At 39.2% G+C, this 26,065-nt stretch overlaps 1 protein-coding gene across 1 annotated transcript in view; it reads left to right on the forward strand.

Moving 5' to 3' along the window:
- Positions 1-17,071, forward strand: part of AKAP11 (A-kinase anchoring protein 11) — a 66,634-nt gene extending 49,563 nt beyond the window's left edge. The window contains exons 11-12 of the mRNA XM_045012726.1: positions 5,161-5,321; positions 12,447-17,071. Coding sequence (XP_044868661.1) covers positions 5,161-5,321; positions 12,447-12,593 — 308 coding nt within the window. The 3' untranslated portion in view covers positions 12,594-17,071. The remainder of the gene's footprint in view (positions 1-5,160; positions 5,322-12,446) is intronic.
- The last annotated feature ends 8,994 nt before the right edge of the window (positions 17,072-26,065 follow it).

Consider the following 26,065-nt stretch of genomic DNA (forward strand, 5'->3'; position numbering starts at 1 on the left):
GTTTCAAAATTGAGCTTGGTGAGTTTATGGAGAGGGTGTTATGACGAGCTTGCCTACAGTGGCATGTGGCCCATCTGTGACTGCTAGTAGCAAATACACTGGTCTACAATTTTTGAGAAGTCGTCTGCTTCAGAGATAAAATGTGCTATTTATTATGTATTTTGACGTGCTGAATTCAAATATGACAATTAAAACAACTGATTGGCTACACTTTCTAAGGTATTTAAGTTTTTACATTTTATGTCTATGTATATTGTGTAGATAGTAGAGTTTTAATCATAAATTGTAAAGCTAGGTCTTTTCATGTGTTTATGGTTGCTTTACATGATAATATTTCACCTGTCCTGTTTATGTAACACTTTAAAAATCAGCAAAAGGGTTATCTAACTAAAATGTATTATGAAACAAAAGGCAAAAAACTATTATGTACATAGTTTAGTCCTATTCAGTGTCTACTCGGCGCTTCTTGGCTTGTCTCTTGTATTCATTAAATGGAGCATCTCTTGTCACTGTCCAGCAATAGTCTGCAAGCATTGATGGGCTCCATTTGCCCTGATAGCGTTTCTCCATTGTTGCAATGTCCTGATGAAATCGCTCGCCGTGCTTGTCGCTCACTGCTCCGCAGTTCGGTGGAAAAAATCTAGATGAGAATGCAAAAAATGTATCTTTAGTGACATGTTGCAACCCAGGCTTTTGTATGCCTTGAGGAGGTTTTCCACCAACAACCTGTAGTTGTCTGCCTTGTTGTTTCCGAGAAAATTTATTGCCACTAACTGGAAGGCTTTCCATGCCGTCTTTCCCTTGCCACGCAGTGCATGGTCAAATGCATCATCTCGAAGAAGTTCACGAATCTGAGGACCAACAAAGACACCTTCCTTTATCTTAGCTTCACTTAACCTTGGAAATTTTCCACGGAGGTACTTGAAAGCTGCTTGTGTTTTGTCAATGGCCTTGACAGAGTTCTTCATCAGACCCAGCTTGATGTGTAAGGGTGGTAACAAAATCTTCCTTGATTCAACAAGTGGTGGATGCTGAACACTTTTCCTCCCAGGCTCCAATGACTGTCGAAGTGGCCAATCTTTCTTGATGTAGTGGGAATCTCTTGCACAACTATCCCATTCGCAGAGAAAACAGAAGTACTTTGTGTATCCAGTCTGCAGACCAAGCAAGAGAGCAACAACCTTCAAATCGCCACAAAGCTGCCACTGATGTTGGTCATAGTTTATGCACCTCAAAAGTTGTTTCATGTTGTCATAGGTTTCCTTCATATGGACTGCATGACCAACTGGAATTGATGGCAAAACATTGCCATTATGCAGTAAAACAGCTTTAAGACTCGTCTTCGATGAATCAATGAACAGTCTCCACTCATCTGGATCGTGAACGATGTTGAGGGCTGCCATCACACCATCAATGTTGTTGCAGGCTACAAGATCACCTTCTATGAAGAAGAATGGGACAAGATCCTTTTGACGGTCACGGAACATGGAAACTCTAACATCACCTGCCAGGAGATTCCACTGCTGTAGTCTGGAGCCCAACAGCTCTGCCTTACTCTTGGGTAGTTCCAAATCCCTGACAAGGTCATTCAGTTCACCTTGTGTTATGAGGTGTGGTTCAGAGGAGGAGGAGGATAGGAGAAAATGTGGGTCCTGTGACATTGATGGTTCAGGACCAGAAGTTTCATCCTCTTCCTCTTCCTCGTCTGACTCAAGTGAGAATGATTCTGGTGCATCAGGAACTGGCAGTCCTTCTCTGTGGGGTACTGGGCGTATCATAGCATAACTTGAAAACTAGAGCCAATCAACAATTTTAAGCATCATTTTCGTTCTCAGTGACCCAGAATTAGTAAAGTTTGACTACATTTATTTCAGAAGCATTTTGGCTGTAGAGAAGTGATATCCGCAACAGCCAAAGACAGGACACTAAATTGGGAGGGCTCTGAGTTACTACATAGAATTCTTTCCCAGGTGTCTGGCTAGTCGGTCTTGCCGACATGCTCAGGGTCCAGCTGATCACCATGTCAGCGTTGGGAAAGAATTTTGGGTCAGATTGGCAGAGATCCTGCCTTCCTCTGCAGCCTGAGGCACAGATCTTTTGCCGATTTAAGCTAGAGTAAATGTTTGGTTCTCTGTAACATAAAGTCTTTAAATCATTTTGAGAACTTCAGTAACTCAACCAGAGGATATGGGTCTGTTACAGCAGTAAGTGGGTAAGATTCTGTGATGTATAGGAGATTAGACTAGATGATCATGTCAGTCTCTTCTGGCCTTAAAATCTATAGGTCTGGAAGCCCGGGGCCAGATGAAAGGGGGGTTGTGTTAGAGCTGGTTATGACATCGCTGTGCCAGCTGATACTCCCATGTATTGGGAAGATGTTTTAGATGGGACCACAAGGAGTTTGCTTACTGACAAGGCCTCTCAAGTGTGAAAGAATAAACCTCTAGTTAACTCTTTCCACTAGGGAGTGAATTTTGCTGCCCAACTTCAGAGTGACTTGATGTGGGGAAACATACTTTCTGATGTGGAATACAACCACAGTCTTTTGAAAAAATAAATTAGTAGATGTTCAGGAAAAATAAAGAAAGTTTGGCTTGCTATTAAGCATCTGCAATAATCTGAGGGAGATGATTGACTAAATTAATCCTGCTTCTCCCGTCTTTATCTACACAATTATCTTTTTAATAGCTAATACCTTTTGTGTAATGTAATCAAATTGTATTCTGCTCTGTAGGTATACTTCAGGGCCTTCAATAATAGATTGTTAAATTTCCTTGTGTTTCCTACTTGATTGAAAGAGCCTTAAATTGTAGCATCACCAAGTGGCTTATGAGTAAAACAGTTCTTGATCTTTAACTTTTTACATAATTCCAAAATGTTTTCTAGAGTTTAATATATTACTCTTTTATTATGGAATTTTGTGGTCCATTTTTCTCGTGCAGCTATTTCCATTTTACCAAGGTATCCACTCATCATTCAATGGAGAGAATTGTTGTTTATTATAATTTTATTGCTTGCGTTCTGGTATCACCCAAAGACCACAATCAGGATTGTGACCCTTTGTGCATGCTGAGCAAACACACAGGTAGGATAACCCCTGCCCTGAAGAACATTAGAGTATGTCACAGTATGTATCATGTCAGTCACTAGTTCTGTCTTCTCTAAACTAAGAGATGGGTGAGGTAATATCTTTTGTTGGACCAACTTCTGTTGATGAAAGAGATAAGCTTTCAAGCTTATGCAGAGCTCTTCTTCTGGTCAGAACTCTGTGTTAGCGTGGAAGCTTGTCTTTCTCGCCAACAGAAGTTGGTTCAATAAAAAATATCACCTCGCCCACTTTCCAATGTGCTGGGGAGTGCTTGACCCCAGACTCCACCCCCACTCCTGTCCTTCCCCCAAGGCCCCCACCTCACCTCTTCCCACTCCTGCTCCATCCCCACCCACTTCTTCCCACCCCACCCCTTCCTTGCTCCCCCTTCTACCCGCCGAGCCTCCTGCAGGCTGCAAAACAGCTGATTGCAGCGGGTGGAAGGCGCGGGGAGGGAGGGGGAGGCGCTGATCGGCGGGGCTTGCTGGTGCGCAGGAGGCAGTGAGGGGAGCGGGAAGTTCCAATAGGGGGGCTGCCAGTGGGTGCTCAGCACCCACCATTTTTCCTCTTGGCTGCTCCAGAACACCCACAGAGTCCGCACCTATGACCTCACCCATTTTGTCTCTTTAATATCCTGGGACCAGCACAGCCGCAACAACACTGCGAACGTTCTCTAAGCTAATTTTATTTGAGGTACCTTTCCCGCTATAGGATTTCTGGGTGAAGGTCTTCAATTTCCTCAGTTAATAATTAGCATGTAATCACTAGGCAAGTCCATCATATGTAGACATGTTACCACATCGCTTTCAATCCATTTGAGTATCAGGGATTTTCTGAAATTAGCATTTTCCTCCTATGACATGTCAAGCTTCCAGGCATATAGCCAAATCATTTTTCCATTGCCTGCTAAATGTGTACCTACTATTAACGCTTGGTTTCCCCATTGTCAGTTACACTCCTTTCTTTTCCTCCCAGAGGGCAGGCAGTCCTCTTCATTTCAGGATCTCTCTCCTTCCTTGCTGAGCTTTGCCACATTGGTGTGAATTTCAATTAAATTGTGTGCTACAATAGAATTATATAAATTATAGGCTTTCATGGAATAGAAGCTAAACTGATATAAACTGTGTATTTTAATATAGGCATTTAATACAAATAGTCGTATATCTGGGAAGAAAGAATGTAAGCCATACTTAGAGGAAGGGGGACTGCATTTTGGAAAGCCGTGACTCCAAAAAAGGTGCAATGATCATCACAGATAACCAACTAAATATGAGCTGCCTTTGTGATGCTGTGGCAGAAAGGGCTAACATAATGCTTAGTTCTTTTAATAGCGGAACATCAAGCAGGAATAGGGAGGTGGCTGTTGCCTCTCTGTCTAGCATTGGTGAAATGACTTCTGGAATAGTGCGCCTAGTTCTGGTACCTATACTTTAAAAAGGATCTTGAAAAATTGGAGATGACTCAGAAAAGAGTGGAAAGTATGGTTTGAGTTCTGGAAAAATGAGTCTCTCAGTGAAATGTTAAAGGAGCTCAGTCAACTTAGTGTTTGTATAGAAGGCTAAGAGGCAGTTTGATCAGTGTGTAATTTGTACAGAGAGAAGTTATATTATACTAAAGTGCTATTTAGTCTAGCAGTTGAGGGTTTAACAACAAGCAGTGGTTGGAAATTGAAGTTAGCAAATTTCAGGCTGGAAGTAAAATGCAGATTTTTAACTATGAGAACAATTAATCATTCAAACATATTACATGGGGATGTGGTAAATTTTCCATCATTTGGCCTCTTTAAATCAAGATTAGATTTCTTTCTGCCTTTAGGTATGCTTTAGTTCAGCCACAGGTTGTGGAGGAGTGATGCTTTCCCTTCCCCATCCCAGCCTGTGTAGGAGAATAGGACGCTTTCAGACCAGTGTGTTTTCTAATCTCTGCTACTTGATCAAAATATGTTTGTTAAAATGAGTGTTAAAAATCAGGTATTTAATATATACATTCTCATTAAATATCTAGTTCACCTGTCTCAAGAGTCTGCGGTTGACTTGCAGATTTGATCATTTGCATTTTATTTTTAATATTAGGTGTGGGGCAGGTAGGAAAGGCATTGCTAATAGTGAATGTTGACATGGAACCACATATGGTGGACCCCCAGCTGAGAACAACCCTGCAGTGGCTGGCAGCTTCCGAAACAGAGGTGTCTGAGCTTCGTTTTCATGACACTGCTACGAAGGAATTCATTCTCGTGAGTACTGCGCTGTTGCCATGTGATTGCAAAGTGTGATTAGATTTTTTTATAGTATTATCTGTTACTGCTGCATTTGCCAATGAAGTATGAGGTATTCAGAAAAATTACTTAATTATTTTAATACTTAGAGAGAATGAGAGCCTGTTTGTCTCTGAATATAGCATATACAGAATTGTATCAAGTGCTCAGTTAACCATATATTTTAATGATTTATTTCATTTAAATTTAATCAAAAGCAGATAAAATATAAAAGCTTCCCTTTAACTGAATAGACTTCATTTTCAAGCATTATTTTTGCAGCATTTGTTTCAGTTAGCAAAAAATTGACCCTTGCCATTGCCAAGACGTTATCCACACAAGTGAACTTAAATTGCAATTATTTGGTTTATATCAGGGATCGGCAACCTTTCCGAAGTGGTGTGCCGAGTCTTCATTTATTCACTCTAATTTAAGGTTTCGCGTGCCAGTAATTCATTTCACCGTTTTTAGAGGGTCTCTTTCTGTAAGTCTATAATCTAGAACTAAACTATTGTTGTATGTAAAGTAAATAAGGCTTTAAAAATATTTAAGAAGCTTCATTTAAAATTTAATTAACCCGGGCAGTGAGTGCCACTGAAAATCAGCTCGCGTGCCGCCTTCGGCACATGTGCCATAGGTTGCCTACCCCTGGTTTATAGCTTAGTTTAATATGTTGATTGTACAAATCTTATTACAGTTGTGAATATACATTTATTAGCAACAGAAGAAAAAGTTACACTTAAAATCAAGTTTAAATAGAAGTTAATTTTCACTCCGGAGACTATTATAAAGCAAATAGTTAGTTTTTTGATTGTGTGTTTGTACACCGTGCATTTATTATGTAACCAAGAAGAATGAAGGTTAAAAGAAGCCCAGGGAGAGCCAAAGTATTGTAAGGGAGACTAACCTGGCGATCCCTCCACTTCTGATAGGCTTTAGAAATGTGTTCCTCTTATTATTATGATTATGCAGTGACAATCACTCCTATTCATGATTAAATACTGTATTAAATATACAAATATGTTAAATTACAGTCTTCTGAGTCACCTTTGAGAAGACAGCTACCTTTGGGAAATAGTGGCTTTTAGCAAGTTTGGGAAATGTAACCACAAAATTAGTGTGCTATAAAAAGTGAATCATTTAATGAAAGCGTGGACTTCTTTTGTTTCCAAGTAGTGAGACTGGTAAGAATGGTGTCCTGTCAAGTGTTCTACTTTTCATGCTGTTGACACGTGAAGAGAGAGATTACCCCTTAACATAATGCCATTCATCTTAGAATGAAGATCTTGGCAAGATAACTTGTGATGTGTATTTATATCTAAGAAAGCATAAGACTACTGTGTTTTGGATCATTTCGATTGCTAGATGTGTTGACATTTCAACCTAATTGGTGCTTTGTGAAGTTCAAGCAGCTAAAGCAGTTGTTTTGTACTGTCCCAGGAATAGCAGGTAGATGGAAAAGCAGGTTTATTTCTAAACTCTTTGTGTGGAAAAACTCATGTACTGATTTAAAGAAGTCCAGAAGATTGCAGAATAATTAATGGGCATATTGAAAAATGTGTATTCAGTATTCCATTTCTTGAAGGTAGATAAAAATAATTTAAATGACAACATAAAACTCATATTTCTAATGAAAATCAAAATATTAGAATTTTATGTCTACTGTGAACTTGAAAAGAGATCTTATCAAGAGGATTTATCTTCTGCATTCTGTTTGCCTCCATTAGCTGTGGAGATGTTTTCCAAATTTAATTTCATTTTCCTGTTGTGTTTGTCAGTTTCCTCAGTGCTTTAGGGATAGTTTTTCACTGCTCAATTGTAATATGCATGATTCAAAGCCCGTTCAAGTTCTATGATAGTCTTTGCATTGAATTGAATGGGTTTTGGATCAGACCCTATACTCCTGCTTGGGAATCTGTTTTGTTTCATCTATCATTCTTTCCCTTCCTTTCATACTTGTTTTATTATTACTTGTTATTTCAAGCATTTATATAGCACCCACGGCATGGTGATGAAACCCATATAAATGCCTGTATTTATAGTAATAATTCTTGTACCAAGTGAACATGAGAGTCAGGGAAAGATCAGCTGAATGGTAGAAGCCCTACATACTTAGCACATCTCTCTTTTACCCTTATCTCTTTACCTACTCTGATTTTCTTAGGTGTCAGACTTGGAGTACTAATACTTGAATTCTCACAGGAAGGGATCTAGATGAGCTGGTGTTAGAATAAATGTTGGCTGAACGTGCATTTATCTTTAGATACCTCTTGTATTTAGAGGAACACTCTAGAAAAGAGGTGAATATTCACTCCTAAACATTCAGGAGAGTGGCAAGACAGTACATATGGCTTATCCATATGACACTGCCACGTCTCAACTTTAAGATGACACTGAATTGACACATTCAGATGCAACATACAACTTGCAGGTGTTACATTCCCAGACCACCGATGGTCTTAAAACCTGGACTTTATTAAACTTAGAATAAAACTCCAAACTAACACAATTTGTGCAATCCCCACTCCAGCACAGTCTCAGTAGACCACACCTTGTTTCCCAATTGTGTAATCATTAATCTCTTCGGCAGAGCTCCAAACCCCTAAAGCAGGGGTCGGCAACCTGCGGCTCCCGGCTCGCCAGGGTAAGCACCCTGGCGGGCCGGCCCGGTTTGTTTATCTGCCGCGTCGGCAACTTCGGCCGATCGCGGCTCCCACTGGCCGCGGTTCGCGGTCCCAGGCCAATGCGGGAGGCAGGAAGCCGCGGACAGAACATCCCTCGGCTCGCGCCGCTTCCTGCCTCCCGCATTGGCCTGGGACCGCGAACCGCGGTCAGTGGGAGCCGCGATCGGCCGAAGTTGCCGATGCGGCAGATAAACAAACCGGGCCGGCCCGCCAGGGTGCTTACCCTGGCGAGCCGGGAGCCGCAGGTTGCCGACCCCTGCCCTAAAGGGATAGGGCAATAGATGTAAGTGACAGGGCTCAGGTAAACATAATCCTGGCATGCCATTATGAGTGCTACACTGGGAGGTAGTGGTCAACACAGTCCAGAAAGCATCAGAATATGGACTGACTATTGAAACCAGATATTGTATATTGCTTAAGCTTTCGCAGTACCTTATTTTGAAGTGGGTTGAAATATTTGAATTACCACAGGTAAAAAATTAGAATACTGTAGTAACATGGGTGAAATCAAATGGGATAACAATGGGGAGTCAGAGGATATACTGGGGAAATAGAGGGCCTCTCACAGATTTGTAACCTTTTCATGCACCATGTGAGATTTATGCTTGAACTTAACTAACAGACAACGACCAGGTCAGTCTGATCCAATAACACTTATCATCTTCCTATGGTTTGAAGCAAGGTAGCATCAGTGTCATTTCTGGATAACTCAGAAAACTGTCATCAGAGGATTGAAGGTTTGGAGGATGAAAGATTTTCTAAAGTGATTCTTAAAATTTCATTTGTTCTTATTCATCTGGGCTTCATTCCTGTTATAGTTTGTGTAGACAGTTTATCCAGAGCCCAACTTCAGAATCAGGGCATTATTCTTAATTTCGAGGTTTCCTTAAAAAAACAAATAAACGAAACCCCTTGATTCCTGTGCACAGTTTCTTCATCTGTAAAATTGGAAAATGCTGCTTATCTGGCTTCTCAAAGCACTTTATGTAGTACTGCATAAACGCTAGTTGTTGTTTATTATTTATTAGTCTATGATTCTATGAAATAATGTTATCAGGGCTGGAAGGGACCTAGTCCAACCTAGGGTCATCTAGTCCAACTCCCCCTGCTCAAAGCAGGACCTAATCCCCAACTAAATCATTTCTTCCAGATATGATGATTACCTTCCATAAAAACATTTTTAACATTCCCAACAAACAATCCTATATATTAATCAGTAAACACCAAGCATACTGGTCCTAATTCTAGGACCTAGAGCAGGGGTAGGCAACCTATGGCACGTGTGCCGAAGGCGGCACGCAAGCTGATTTTCAGTGGCACTCACACTGCCTGGGTCCTGGCCACCGGTCTGGGGGGCTCTGCATTTTAATTTAATTTTAAATGATGCTTCTTAAACATTTTAAAGACTTTATTTACTTTAAATACAACAATAGTTTAGTTATATATTATAGACTTATAGAAAGAGACCTTCTAAAAACATTAAAATGTATTACTCGGCACACCACTTGTGAAAGGTTGCTGACCCCCGACCAAGAGTAACTCCTTTGATTTCAATTCTTTCAGTGAATTAAAAACACCAAACTTCCAAACTCTGTACATTTCACTTCTTTATTTTGTATTTATTCTGTTTGCTGCTTTTGTGCCTATGAACAGGGCCCGATTGTGCTAGGTTCTGTACAGTAGTGGTAGAGTAGTAGTATGCAGTGTAGTAGAAGTTCCTGCCCTGAAGATGATATGATATAAATAAGATTTAAAAGTAAACAGGACAGTGTTTTAACCCCACAAGGTATGTTTATAAAGAATATGATGTAATTGTTTAAATACAGTATTTTTGGGGGGCTTGGGGGGAAGTTGTGGGCATACAAGCTGATTTTCAAAAATGGGTGCCTAAAATTTCATGCCTCTAAATCCTTATTTAGATACTTAAGTTACCTACTGTTCAGAAGTACACAGCACCGCCCCAACTTGAATCCTAATGTATAAATAGAAGTACTTCTGAAATAGCCCTCAGGTGAGATGCCACTGAATTGAAATTGACAATCCTTGACACCAAGAGAACAGAGCAACTCCTACTAAAAGGTCTCATAAAATCTGAACATATGACCTATATCCTTCCCCTTTTGGGCTTACTGTCTTGGGGCTTGTCACAGTGAATTTAATACACATTAGATCAGGCCCTTAACTAATTAAAAAAAGGGGAAAAATAATCAAATTTTTGATTTAATAATCAAATTTGTTTTTTTAACCAGATGATAACTCACTTAATGAAAACAACTCATCTCCGTATCATGCACACTTAATAAAGCTACCATATCCCTTTTCTGTAAACCCAACAAAGAGCCCATTATTCTTAACACTTACTATCACTCATTAAATGCAGTAACCGGAAGCTCAAGAGAGTTCTGGAAAATGCACAATTTTAAAAAAAGACAGTGAGCAATATAAATAGTTTTAATAAACATGACAGTCATTTATAGAGGGAAAAATAATTACAACTGCTGACTCAAAGGAACAAAATTGGACCTAACTATTATAGGCGTCCTGGCCTCCATCCACCCATTTAAAAATTCCTCATTTCTGCTTGAGTAAACTGAAATATATAGCTGTTCTGATGACAGTAGGAAATTGACTAGTCTGATGAAGAAAGTATGGGCTTGACCTTTGAACCCTGAATTGAAACAATAAGATTTAGAAGAGCCAGTTGCTGTCTTTGCGTCTTTGTTTTATTATATTTTTACTTTCCCAGTATATGATTTCCAAAAACTGATAAAGCGTTTACAGTATATTTTTACTTAGTCACTAGAAAATAATCTTGTTTAAGAACATCAGCCAAATTTATGTTTGGATTATGACAAATGAGCAGCCTCACTTCTGGAATCTTCATGAAATAGTGTGGTCACTCTTTGCATTATTTTAAATCTGATGCCCAGATATTTTTTAGATAGTTTAGTCAGTTTTTGCATGTATATGTGCATCAGAGTTGTGTCCTTGTAGGATTCTATAGGATATACCGGTAATAAAAAACCCTATACAATTAAATAATTCTACAGATTTAAACAGTAATTTCTTAGAACGCTGTTGGCTTCTTTCTGGTTGAATTCTGTAGGAATTTTACATGAGGAATTTCACTCAGGTTAGTGCATTAAAGAGAGCACTCCCTGCTAGAGCAAGTAGTTGATTTTCCTAGTAGTTTTTCTTTTGGGGTCTGAAAAGGAAAAAAAAATCAGTTTGGTTTTCTTAGCAAAATTAAGAACTGAAGGTTTTTTTGGTTTGGGTCAAATGAACCATTTTGTTTGATCAGAAACTGAATTTTTGTTTTGTTTTCCGTACCTGGCTGTTTTTATGTGGTTTTCAGCCTGTTTGTTTATTTTGGGTTTTTTTTTAACTGAGCTAAATGAACTGCTGTTTCAAAGTGAAAAGTCAAAAAATGTGTTACAACTTTTTTTAAATTTTTCCCCCTTTTTTTTTTTTGGTTGTCCATAACTGTTTTCCAAATTCGACATCAGTTGCTAATAGTTTCCCTGCCTCAAAAAATTAAATTTAGTATTTTTCCAGTTTTTTAATATTTGCCCAGGTTTACTCTCCTCATTTAGACAAGAGTGGTAGATGTGCTTTAAACCTATTTCTTTTGTATTTTAACTTCCTCTTGATGTGGAATATTTGTTAGAGAGGGGATTCAGGCTGGACTAGCAGCCTTCAGTTACTGAAGACAAGCATGGATGAGCTAAATGTAAAGAAAAACAATGAGTGAATGGTGGAAGAAACCAGAATAAAAGGTTGTAAAACTTGAGGCTTGTAAAACATGTCAATTTGTCACTGTCTCCCAGTGCTTAGTATATATCTAATATTGAGGATTCCTGGTTCAGACCTCTGAGGGAAAAGTAGTTTCCAACTACACTTACTCTGCTTGTAAGTGGAAGTTCAATTTATACTTTTTGTTTGTTTGTTTTCTTTGGAGACATTGAAATTTCCTAACTGGAGACTGTGTTTCCGTTGAGGGCAGAGTGTATGTATACCAACCAAACCACACTATATGTTTTGAAAGGAAAATCCACATCCTTATATTAATCCTTACTTTTGTCTTTTACAGTATTACGTGTGTACTATTGGAGGTGGTGGCAAATGTATTAATCTTATGTTCAGAATTTCCTGTTTTCTGCAACCCCCATGAACCACAGACCACATTGCTGTGGGACCATATCACTTGAAAATGTCACTTCCTTGAGAAGAAATTTTTATGGAAACTAACTTAAAAAAAAGTTTGGTCCTTGAGGAAGTTTTGTTTTTATAGCTGTGGAATAATGTTTAACTCTTCACAGCTGGTTTTCTAATAAGACCGGATCAAGGAGAATTTTCGTAACTGTCGGTCATTCAAGATATTTATTTCACTAGCTTAAATATTTTGTTGTTGTTTCTCTAGCTTTCAAAAAGACTGAGAGAGAGAGACTGGAAAGTGGGAGATCTCTTGCAAGCAGTGCTGAAATACTGTGAAATGATGGAGAAGATGTCTGATGGGGATAGACTTCTGAATAAACCTTTATTTGGCTGGCTTCTGGAAAACGTCTGAAAAATCCAAAGACCCAATATTCTTCCCTTCATTCCTCCTTTAGAAGGAGACATGAAGGACAAAGATGTATAGCGTTAAAATTTAACTGATGAATGGTCTATTAACTGTCAGCATTTTAAGAGACTTTGGGGTGAAAGTAAATATAGCTGTTCTGTAAGTATTTTGTGACACTGTATACGGTATGTTTATCCAGTGCATATCTTCATAATTGATATCAGGGTATTGTGTCCATCCACGCATATTTGTATATACTGCTGTGTTCAGACTATAGAATGTGTATGAAGAAAGATCTTGTCCATGGACAATAGTTGACAGGTGATAAAACAGAATATACAAGGATTCCCACTGTATTGGTATAGTTTATAATCGGAGGCATACTATATTAATAGCATTATTAAGTTTGAATTGCTAAAGAAACATGTTTCAATTTTACATGCAACCATTTTTATTGCAAATTCTGTGTTTTGAACCATTTTGATATGTTGGTCTGACATACTAATGCATTAGAAATAGCAAGTACTTGTTGGAGATTTTCCTCTTGGAATTTTGCCATCTTTTCAGAAAAACAGTTCCTTATCCCTAATCCTCCACATATAAATGATTTTTGTGTCACAAACTGATCTTCTGAATAAGGATCACTATAAAATAGTAAATTTTCTTAAAATATGAAAAGAGAAAAGTTTTGCAAATTGGTTGTCATTTTTCTTCAATAACTTTTGCAAAAATTCTTGTTTTAAAGGAAGCCATTCAATCAAGTCTTTTAACAAATGGAACTGTGAGGTTGGTTACTAATGCTGTCTGCTTGTCCTGTGGTTGATGGGTTTGTCTGTGTCTTTACTGGTCTATTGGTTCGTAAGTGCTAATAGTTCATCTTGTTTTGTTTTACAGACCCTTAGGGGATAAAGTGTTCCCTGACGAATACCAGGATGCTATGTAAAACGTGATGTCACGGCAAGAGAATAATGGGGCCTTATCTATTTTGGGTGGCTGTAGGAATTTAAACATCCAGCTGACTTTAAAGGACTGTAGCTGTTTAAATCACCAAATTTAGAACCAGATCCTGAGAAGTTGAGAACTTACAATGGAAATTGCATATGCTCAGCAACTCTCACAGTTTCATCTTTGGTTATAGATAAGGGTCCATGCATAGGGCTGGTGAGCCCGCCAGCACTTTCCTTGCAGTGCCATTGTGTTTTGAAAAAGTATGCGAGTGCTCATCTTTTAACCATTACAGTAATCTGTAAAAAGACCACCTCCCGCCAACATTGGAATATATATAAAAAGTTAATATATACAACCTAGACCACTGACACCAGTTTAAATTTCCAGTTTCTTATGTCTGCTCAGGTACTGTTACCCGAGTTTAAATTCATGTTGCTGTATCATCTCATTAATTGAAAAAAACAATTGGTGCCTCATGGCAAAATTAAAAAAAAATCTATTTAGAGATAATTTTGTTTCATATGGGCAATTTGGTCTAGTTGATTTAAGCATAGCACAAGGAGACAGTTCTAATCCTAGTTTTGCTTCTGATTTGCTGTGTGCCCTTGCCCAAATTACTTAACTTCTTCGTCTTAAGTCCCCCAGTGTGTATAATGCAACTAATGACAATTGTTTTTACAGTGCTTTGAAAATATGAAGAATTAAGGTTTGTTGTTTTGTCATCCTCCCTGAGGCGCCCCCCGCCCCCCAAAAAAGATATTTTTCAGGGGCTTTTGTTTTCCTGGTATGTGTACATGTTCGTGGTTGGTTGATTGTCTTTTTTGTTTTCTTTTTTTTTTTTCCCCAGAACATTGGCTCTTTCTGCTTAGTCCTCATTTGAAACCAAGCTCTGTTTGTGACTCTCCTGTTTGCCAGAGCAATCAATAGAATTATCACAAATAGAAAATTGACTTTAAGTGATAAGCAACCAGCGCAGGGCCGCCCAGAGGATTCAGGAGGCCTGGGGTCTTTGGTGGTGGGGGGCCCCTGCCACAGATCTTCAGGGCACTTCAGCGGTGGCTCCCGGAGTGGAAGAACCCCCCGCCGCCGAATTGCCACCAAAGACCCGGAGCGGAAGAAGCTCCGGTGGCCCAGGCCCCGCGAGAGTTTTCTGGGGCCCCTGGAGCGAGTGAAGGACCCTGCTCCAGGGCCCCCCAGAAACTCTCCTGGGGGCACCTGCAGGGCCTGGAGCAAATTGCCCCACTTCTCCCCCCTCTCCACCCCCCCCCCCCGGGCAGCCCTGAACAAGAGCCAAATGAATCTGAAAAACAATCCCACTGTGCCAAATTCTGCTCTGATTTACGCTCTTTGCAATCCCATTAGTGATCTTTCAAGGGTTGAAGGACAGCACAGAATATTGGTCCAGGGTTTCCAAGTCCCCATTAGTGTCCCAAATTAAAACAGGGATGAGAAATACAAAAAATAATGTGAATACACAACGGTCTGTAAAAAGAACAATTTTCCAAAAATTTCCATGCAGCATCAACAGATGAACAAATTTGTAGAATATGATAGATTTCTAAAAAGTCGGTTAACAGATTATCACTTTTTTATGAGGTGGGTTTACTACAAAAGGTAGACAGATGAGCAGGTTCTTTGACATTTATAAAGGTTTAAACAGTAGTTAAGCAGGAAATAGTTCATTTACATTAAAATAATAGTATAACTTTTAAAAAGTGATTCTTGCTTGGAGATTTTGGCCCCAAATATATCCATGGTTTAACTGCATTGACATAAATGGTACATCAGGAATGAATTTGACCCATTAGCTTTTTCTCTAAGTAACATATAGCACAGATTTCAAATATGTGTGTGTAGGTTTTTGATGGAAAATACTTAATGTTTACTTTTAAGTAGATAATATTTTTACAAATCTTCTTTAAACTTATGTTAAGGCATTGTCATCTGGCTTCAGGACTCTTTTCAATTGCCAGTTGGATATTAAAAATAGGAGACAAGTTTACAGATAATTTAACTTCCATACAATTGTCATTAAATAAACAAAACTATAACATTTCGTGGGAATCCTTATCCTGAAAAAATCTGATTGACATAATCTGCCTGTTAATGAGGAAAATTGTCTTCTATTCTAAAGTGAATCAAAGGTTATTCCATAAACTAGTTAATTTAAACCATTCCCTTCAGCATACAAGTGTAATGAAATGAAAATTCACCGTGATCGAGACAGTGGGCCAAATGATGATCTCTCAAACCAGAGCAAATCTGAAGTATCTCCAGGATTTAGACCAATTTAATAGAGCAGAATTCATCCCATTATGTGTACTGTGTGTATGTATTGGCATACTAAAATTAGGGAAACTTGTTTTGGTTATTCTTTAATTTTAGATTGATAGAAATATATGCAATAGCTACACTGTTCCAGAATACCATTTAGTAACCAAATTATAAATATATCTTTTGGTATTTTGAAAATTGGTAATGTTTTGATATGTTTTATAAGATTCTGTAGTTAAAGCACATTAAGGGTCCCTCTATAAAATAACAGTGAAAATGACAGTGTTAAAACAAATATATTTTCTCTTCAAATTTGTAAAACAAGATGCAAACAAAAGCTTTAATATTAGGATTTTTTAAAAGCATTTCTAACAAGCCCATATGGTAAAATGCCATTAGAAAGATCTAGTATTTCTCTTTCAAAATGAGAATACAAAATAACTCAAGCCTTATTTAAAAGTGATATAAATAGTACCTCTCTCCTTGGTGCACTTTGAGCTAAAAAATCACCATTCCAGAACTTATGATGTCTCTCTCAAAGATGTATCTGATTTTGAATGTTACATTTTTCTAATGTAACTGTATCTATGGGACCTCTTCTCTAAAGAGATGCTCACACTTGGGAAGGTGGGAACGCAGTAAGTAGTAAACATTGTCACCAGCACAAGAGGAGCTAGTATTTGCATTAGCTATTTACAAAGCATTATTTGAAGGAATAAAATATTGGTTTCAGAAATTTGTGTTGTTTTTGGTTTAGTTTAACAATTTCAGCTTTTCAGCAAGAGCCACTACTGTCAAACTTATACTGTATTTGAGCTTTGAAGAGGCAGGTACAGTGTCTGACCACTGTAGTCACTTTATTTTGTACCATCTTTGTACATTCCTGTTGTATAGCTGGAGCTGTAGTTCTAGAGGGTCATTGTTCTTTGTAATGTCTGAATAGTATTTAATACCAAACTTTATTGTTGTTAGCTGTAACTGCTGCTTATTTGGTTACTTGTGCATTCTTATGATAATTCACAGCCCAGTTCAGTGACTCAATTGTATACCAGAAGCAGAGTGAATAACTTTAAATGTTTATGTAACTATACTAAATGAATTCAATATGAAGGTCTTGTACTGTAAAAAAGTGACATCTTTTGCCATTTTAGTAATTTGATAATGTATTCAGTTACCAGATTATGAACTTCAGGTTGCACTAAATTTGTCCTTGTTTTTCACAGTGGCTTCAAAGAAAATAAACACATCTTGTGTGCTTTCAAGAGAACTGTCATTCATTGTAATCTCTTAGAATTTTCTTTTTTTCTTTTCAGCTCTCACAAACTAAATAGGATTGGTTCTGGTTATGTGAAAGAACTCAAAGGCTGGGACAGTAAATAGCGCTAGTGCAAGAGTAGATGGCCTTCTAACTGAGTTAGCACTAAATCGGTGTCCCATCAGGATGTTAAAAACATGGTACTGCTCTCCTTGGCATGAAGTGTGAAAACCAAGGTTCTGACCGCTTGTAGTAAAGATCTCATGGTCCTTTTTATGAAAGTTAGCGAAGTTAATGCCGGTTTTCTTGCCAAATTCCAAGTTGAGAATTGCATCCTGCCCACCTAAGTTTCCCCTACGCTTGTCAGTTCAATACAGTGTTCTTCACATCCTGTTCTAAACAGTTGTGTAGTGTTGTGTGCTTAGCAGCTCCTTAAAGTGTTGACAGTTCAGTGCTGGGTGAAGTGATTCCTGCATAGATTGTGCAGTGTTTCATCTTAAGGATGAAAGACTGCTATGGAGTCTTCAGGATAAATGCAAGAAGATATGTGGTAATGAAAATATATGCATATGTATATTAATTAAAAATACTTAACTGATCTGGTGTTCTGTGAACTAATGTTGGTTTGCTTAACTTGTCAGATAAGGAATTGCTTTATTGTAAACTACATCAAAGTGACTTAGACTGTGCTAAATTCAAAGACACAATGTGGAGAATGAGTCAAATACTCAAGGAAGAAGTAAATTACATTAACATTTTTTTGCTACACTAACACATTGAAAACAGTTGTTTTGAGGAGCAAGAAGTTGGGGGGGTTGATTTCACAATTTTAAAAAAATATAATTTTAGCCCAAACCCCCCCATCTTTATGGATATTGTGTTGGATATTTTTGTATGTACTTGATAGTTTCATTTGGTAACATTCTTTGCTTCAAGAAATCCATTAGAAGGGAGACTTTTATGCTTTTGATTGTTTCACATTCAACTGACTGGAAATCTCTACTGAATGGCTTGAAAATGTATTGTATGCAGTCTTGCTACATTACATGGTAAAAAATAAACGGGACTAAAAGGAAATTTGGTGGGGATGAGTAAGGAAGATATAGTTATGATTTGGAGATTTTTCTTGCCTCTAGGAACTTCTTTGTAAAACGTTTTGGTTCTCTCTGATTTCTGCTCAGCTATGTAACTACATCAAGTCAGTCTGGCAATGTCTGTCTAATCCAGACGTACTAAAACTTCTGTTGTCCTCAGTTACTCCATACCATTCCACTAGCGCATACCCTGCTCCCGCTCCTTACACATCGCTTGTTTCCTTGCTGGCTTCTCCCCAGTCCATAGCTTGAGCTCCTAATGTGACTGAATTCCATGCTGATTACCACCCTGAGGATCAGATTGTGAGGTGGCCAGGGAAGTGTCATCCGAGGACTGCAGGCTGAGGTTGAAGAACGATGCTCTGCCTGCTACCTTGGGTAGCTATCAAATGCCTGGTAGTCTCCCTCCCCATCGCACCCCCCATCAAGGCAAGTTGCAAAGTCTGTGATCCTCAGAAACAAGGGAACTATCTATGACAAGTGTGAGACCAGTGTGAGTGGTAACAAGAGCCTTCTTAGTGACTGGCCCCTGATCCTGGAGCTCGTTTCCACAACAGTTAAGAAGGACCATGAATCAGGGCCTTCAGGAGAAAATAATCAGATTCTTCTCTTCAGCACTGTTTTCAAGAAAAATAATAAAGAGCCTTCTTCCTGTTTGTGGAAAAGGTGGCAGAGATGGGATTATTTGTTTAATCCATGTTTTGGATGCATATAGTTGTATAACTACTGAGATGGATTAGAGTACTGATGACAGGGTATTCTTCTGTCTGTTTCTTATCCTTGTGGTATCTTCTCTCACATCAACTTCTCTATCCACAGCCACACTTCCCAGGCTCACCCTCCAAAAACCCTGTGGCCAGAACACTTCACTTGTCCACAAGGGTACCTCCTTGTTCACACCTACTTCATTTGTGTCATTGTCCCCATCTGATCAGCACTGCTGTCTTCACACTGTTTTTTTCCTGACCGCAGCTTCTTGTCCTGATGTGACTCCCACTCTGCTGATTCTTGGCCAGCGGGAGTGGTTAAAAACCAACAACTGGGGAGACTGTTCAGTTGGGAGGATAAGCCATGGAAGGAGGTCATCTCCCAGAAACCATCAAGCAGCAAAGTAGAAGAAGCAACCTAAATTATAGCTTTTTTTCCCCCCACTTAAAAAAAAAATCTGGTCGTTTAGGTTTGGGATCTGTTTCATTACTGTCAAAACTCTGAAATTTTATGCTGACCAGCAAGCATGGCTAAGTAGCTACAGAAATATAATGTAAATTTAACATACTGTATTGTTTGCACAGACCAAGCATATTTGCTGTGCTGTATGGAAGCTGCTACCCTGCATAGACACAAGACCAGACTCACCCTGCTATTAGCAGGCACAATTCCAGCAAAATCAGTAGAGTTGCTTACATCGTCTCAGTTTGGACCATAATGTTTAATAACAAACTGGATATGATTTTTTATTTACTTGTCATTGAAAAAGGGTATGTTTTCACGATTATCACCTCTTCACCTTATGCTGTCAGCAGACATTACAGCCAGATTGGTTAACCACACAAACTCAGTCATGCTTTTCCTTCTCCTCCAAGAATGTTAGTGTAATATGAACAGAAATACAGTAAAGGGCTAACTGACCATCTTGTCACCATGGAAACCCTAGATTCACAGGAGATAAATCATGTTTCCTTTGAAGAATGGAATATAAAAGAAATGACCAAGCAAGAAACTCTCCATGGAAAATAAACTGAGGAAGAAGCTAATTGTAACATAATTGCCTGGGGAAATCACTTCCAGAGACAGAGTAACATTTATTAACTGCTAGGTTAAACTGAACTCTTTAAATGTATTCTATTATGTAACATATCCATTAATTATTAAAACTAGTTACTTGAATTAACATGTAATAAATTCATTTGAGTTTTAAAGGAACTATGCTGTAGCATCTCCATAGCAACACAAGGGTGCTCATTTCAGACACCATTGATTTAGGAGCTAACTGAACCGACATCTCAATTTAAAGTTGAAATCCGGAGAGCAGAAAACATTTGGTTGCTCTAACATTGGAGTGGGGTGGTTGGAGTAGTGAAAGGGTTAAGCTGGAACATCTTGACTGGCCTCATAAATGTTGGCATCTTCAGTAAAACCTCTCTCTTCCTGTGACTGCCTGAGAAAATAAAGAGGTGGGTGTTGGAAATTCCCAAAAGAGTCTGGAGGGGCCTCCTTAATGTGATCAAAGAGCTTTTGAGAAGCTGTTTGTAAGGCTTCTTATAGACTTAGCTTTAGAGGCGAACTAATGATCATTTTTGATTAAAGATACTTTTTCCTTTTCCTTATACTGTCTTTGCGTGTGCTGTTTAGTGTGCATGCTTACCTTGTAGTTATGGTATGCTTAGGGTTAAACTTGTTTTATATTTTCCTTCAATGTAATAGCTTTCTATAATTATAGAGAACAATAATTTGAGTAAAGGAAGCATTCCTATGCTAACCACCCACAGAACATGCTGCCCTAATATAGATGAATTGGCATATAACCCTTAGCCGCCGTACTCATGTTAACAAAATAAGGGCTGTTTAGTAGCATCATTCTTTTTTAATTTTCTGTTTTAAAACCTAAACACCGGATTCCCTAATTAAGATGAGGTTTCCATCATCCTACCAAAAATGCATGTATTATCTACTTAATTTAGAGAGCAAGGGCTTTACTCGTTATATTACCCTAATGATCCAGACATCTCAGTTCATTTAAAGGTAGATTAATTTCCTCACAAGTGTCCTGTGTTTACAGCTCCCATGTGCGAATACACAGTCATGCAATAACTCCGGTATCTGTAGCAGGGTGACTAATCTCCAGGCAATCAAGGGGGATAGGTGCTGCGTGTCTCAAACCTTTCTAAAGATAGCTGCCATTGTGATGTGCCAGAAAGAACAACTGAAAACCCTGAGATTTCTTCATTGCTACCTTGCATCCCAACATTGCACTTTATGGCTCAACGTTTCTGTCATTATTGGAAGGGAAGAGAGAAACATAAATCCAACTTCATTTTTAATTATATTGTAATGGGATTCCTTTAGCTAGGTTTCAGGCAGGGCTGTGTGGTTTGAGAGATGTTGGAGGATGTGTGTGTCCGGGGCAGGGAGAGGTGCATACACACATACAATCAGAATTATATGTTCCATACTACAAAAATGAATCCAGATTACTGGGTAGAAGGAGAGAGAAGCCAGGGACTGATGGAGGGTTGGAGAGCTGCTTAATTTCCACTATGCCTGAACAGCAAGCAGCATTGCCAACTCTTGCAAGTTCCACAATGTGATGTTTTTCTTTAATCTCCACCTTTTGTAACCTCACTTTTCTTTTCTTTTCTTTTTTTTTAAAACGAAATTTCTAGCCATCATGGTTGTGGAGAAAAACTTGAAAATGTAAACCAAGTGCATATAGAAACCAGATGCACAAAGAAAGAACACAATTTATTATTTTTTAAAATCTCATGGCTTTAAAGCCAGTCTCATGATTTTTTTTTGGTGTCCTGACTCGTAATTTTTGAACACGTGGGTTTGGCAATAATCAGCACATCTTTCTCCTGGATTTTGTACAATGTCATCTTCATTGTTGTAGCACCCATAACCTTAGCACCAACAGCGGCTGCATTGTTAAAAAGTCTGGAGATTTTTTACAGAAGTCTTGAGAAATTTCCTAAAAGCCTGAGGTACCATATGACCCTTTCCCAGCATTCACCATTCTCCCAAAGACATATCTGTGTTATATTCAAAGTCTGGCAGGTAACATAAGAACATAAGAAAGGCCGTACCGGGTCAGACCAAAGGTCCATCTAGCCCAGTATCTGTCTACCGACAGTGGCCAATGCCAGGTGCCCCTGAGGGAGTGAACCTAACAGGCAATGATCAAGTGATCTCTCTCCTGCCATCCATCTCCATCCTCTGACGAACAGAGGCTAGGGACACCATTCTTACCCATCCTGGCTAATAGCCATTTATGGACTTAGCCACCATGAATTTATCCAGTCCCCTTATAAACATTGTTATAGTCCTAGCCTTCACAACCTCCTCAGGTAAGGAGTTCCACAAGTTGACTGTGCGCTGCGTGAAGAAGAACTTCCTTTTATTTGTTTTAAACCTGCTGCCTATTAATTTCATTTGGTGACCCCTAGTTCTTGTATTATGGGAATAAGTAAATAACTTTTCCTTATCCACTTTCTCAACATCACTCATGATTTTATATACCTCTATCATGTCCCCCCTTAGTTTTCTCTTTTCCAAACTGAAGAGTCCTAGCCTCTTTAATCTTTCCTCATATGGGACCCTCTCTAAACCCCTAATCATTTTAGTTGCTCTTTTCTGAACCTTTTCTAGTGCTAGAATATCTTTTTTGAGGTGAGGAGACCACATCTGTACACAGTATTCGAGATGTGGGCGTACCATGGATTTATATAAGGGCAATAATATATTCTCAGTCTTATTCTCTATCCCCTTTTTAATGATTCCTAACATCCTGTTTGCTTTTTTGACCGCCTCTGCACACTGCGTGGACATCTTCAGAGAACTATCCACGATAACTCCAAGATCTTTTTCCTGACTCGTTGTAGCTAAATTAGCCCCCATCATGTTGTATGTATAGTTGGGGTTATTTTTTCCAATGTGCATTACTTTACATTTATCCACATTAAATTTCATTTGCCATTTTGTTGCCCAATCACTTAGTTTTGTGAGATCTTTTTGAAGTTCTTCACAATCTGCTTTGGTCTTAACTATCTTGAGTAGTTTAGTATCATCTGCAAACTTTGCCACCTCACTGTTTACCCCTTTCTCCAGATCATTTATGAATAAATTGAATAGGATTGGTCCTAGGACTGACCCTTGGGGAACACCACTAGTTACCCCTCTCCATTCTGAGAATTTACCATTAATTCCTACCCTTTGTTCCCTGCCCATTAACCAGTTCTCAATCCATGAAAGGACCTTTCCTTTTATCCCATGACAGCTTAATTTACGTAAGAACCTTTGGTGAGGGACCTTGTCAAAGGCTTTCTGGAAATCTAAGTACACTATGTCCACCGGATCCCCCTTGTCCACATGTTTGTTGACCCCTTCAAAGAACTCTAATAGGTACTATAACCTATAATCTTGTTCATATCTAAAACACAGGGCTGGTCCCTATATGTATCCCACATGTGAGTATGCATGTGCACCATACACCTGAGACCAGAAAATATTGCATATAGTGTCATTAGTCCACACCTATGCCCTGAATCTCCTCCTGCTCTGCACTGAAGGTATAAGGGAAGTGTGGACTGACCACCTCTCCAGTTCCTCCTTTCCACTGCATGCCTTGAGTCAGAATCCCCTGTGGCTGGAGTTATCATTGCATTGTCTTCATCTCGGTAACTATAATTGTATATAGTTTGTTAATGTTTTATAGTATTCCATAGAGTTATCATAGGTTAGTTTTCCCCAAGCCTGGGGACCCTCTCCAGCCCACCTTTGAGGAGCATGGCTGTGCCTAGAATTCTGGGATTAAAAACTGTCTTCTGTTCTTGCTTCGTGGCTACCACCACTGTTAGTGCCTTTACTATCTTGGCAAGGTGCATAGCTCTGTCAAGTGCAGTGTCGCTCCTTGCCACCCTGACCTGAGAGGGACAAAAGCGTTAACTGAGGAAGCACCTCATAAAAAAAGGCCATGATACTTCAGTCAGATCCAGGCCAGGGAGAACTCCAGAACATTGGCCACAACTGCTGAGCATGAGCTCTGGAGCAGAAGCCAGATCTGAAAACCTGAAGACCCATTGTCTTGGGCTTCTCATGAGAGTAAAGGGGCAGTCTTACAGACAAAAAACAGATCCCTCTCTAACTCTGCTTCCAGGAGAAGGGGTCCTTCTCTGACTCCTTCCAAGTTGGGTGAGTCTTCATGCACCGGTCCCAAAGATCTGGTTTGCCTATGTCTCCTAACCCTGGAGGAAAATCATGCCAAAGCAAAGCTCTAAGAATACCAGCCTCACTACCCACTCTGATGACGGCCAGGATCTCCAGCAACCTGAAGGACCAACATTCACTGATACCAACCAAGACTTCCAGACTGGGCTCTCTCCAACAGTACTGGCCTGGCCCCCTAGGGATCCACTGAACACTAAGTCTGCTATGGCACTGGATCCGGCGGAATCAACAACCAGACCCCCTTGTACCTGGGGATGGATTGAAATGTATACTCCCACAGAGGGTATTTTCACCTTTCTGGACCCACAATCTCCTCTACGTCCAGTTTTGTTTCTGAGAGACATTTTAACCCAAGAAGAGGATACTACCACAAGGAAAAGGAGTTACTCACCTCGTTGAGCCAGAGCTTCCTTCCACTGGTGTCAACAATACCGGCAGTGGAATCTGATCTGACCTTGTAGGCTGAATCCAGTGTCCAGGATGAACAATCATCTCCCAGGGAGGTTAGTCCAGACAGGATTTTCAAGAGTTTCCTTGACCCATCTACCGTCCAAGCAGGAGTACCCAGCAAGGGATTGCTAGTGTCCATTTGAGCCTCTCCCAACCAGCCTTTGACACTTTGTACTGGCCTATTGGGGTCTATGGGATCCTTATGCATGGCATCAATTTCAGTAGTCTACTAGAGTCTCATTGCCCCTCTCCTAAATAACAGCAACTGGCTCCACAGGAGTATGTGGAGGAAGAAGATCATGACCCAGATTTTCTGGGTGTATCATCTTCCTCACCTAGGGCTGTCAAGCGATTAATGGCGTTGTTAAACAATAATAGAATACTAATTATAAAAATATTTTGGATGTTTTCCACATTTTCAAATATATAGATTTCAATTACAACACAGAATACAAAGTGTATAGTGCTCACTTTATATTTATTTTTATTATAAATATTTGCACTGTAAAAATAAAAAATATTTTTCAGTTCACTTAATACAAGTACTGTAGTGCAATCTCTTTATTGTGAAAGTTGAACTTACAAATGTAGAACTATGTGCGAAAAATAACTTCATTCAAAAATAAAACAAAGTAAAACTTTAGAGCCTACAAGTCCACTCAGTCCTTCTTGTTCAGCCAATTGCTCAGACAAACAAGTTTGTTTACACTTACAGGAGATAATGCTTACAATGTCACCGAAAGTGAGAACAGGCATTCCCCTGGCACTGTTGTAGCTGGCGTTGCAAGATATTTACATGCCAGATGCGATAAAGATTCATATGTCCCTTCATGCTTCAATCAGCATTCCAGAGGACATGCGTCCATGCTGATGATGGGTTCTGCTAGACAATGATCCAAAGCAGTGCAGACCAATGCGTGTTCATTTTCATCATCTGAGTCAGCAGCAGAAAGTTGATTTTCTTTTTTGGTGGTTCGGGTTCTGTAGTTTCTGCATCAGAGTGTTGCTTTTTTAAGACTGAAATTGTGCTCCACATGCCATCCTGATCCGATTTTGGACAGCACTTCAGATTCTTAAATCTTGGGTCGAGTGTTGTAGCTATCTGTACAAATCCCCCATTGGTACCTTCTTTGCGTTCAGTGAAAGTGTTCTTAAAACAAACAACATGCTGGGTCATCATCCGAGACTGTTATAACATGAAATATATGGCAGAATGCAGGTAAAACACAGAGCAGGAAACATAATTCTCGCCAACGAGTTCAGTCACAAATTTAATTAACTTTTTTTTAACGCGCATCATCAGCATGGAAGCATGTCCTCTGTAGTGGTGGCCAAAGCATGAAGAGGCATATGAATGTTTAGCATATCTGGCATGTAAATACTTTGCAATGCTGGCTACAAAAGTGCCATGCAAACGTCTGTTCTCACTTTCAGGTGACATTGTAAATAAGTGGGCAGCAATATCTCCCATAAATGTAAACAAACTTGTTTCTCTTAGCGATTGGCTGAACAAG

The sequence above is a fragment of the Mauremys mutica genome, chromosome 1 (genome assembly GCF_020497125.1).
Source record: "Mauremys mutica isolate MM-2020 ecotype Southern chromosome 1, ASM2049712v1, whole genome shotgun sequence".
NCBI lineage: Eukaryota > Metazoa > Chordata > Testudines > Geoemydidae > Mauremys > Mauremys mutica.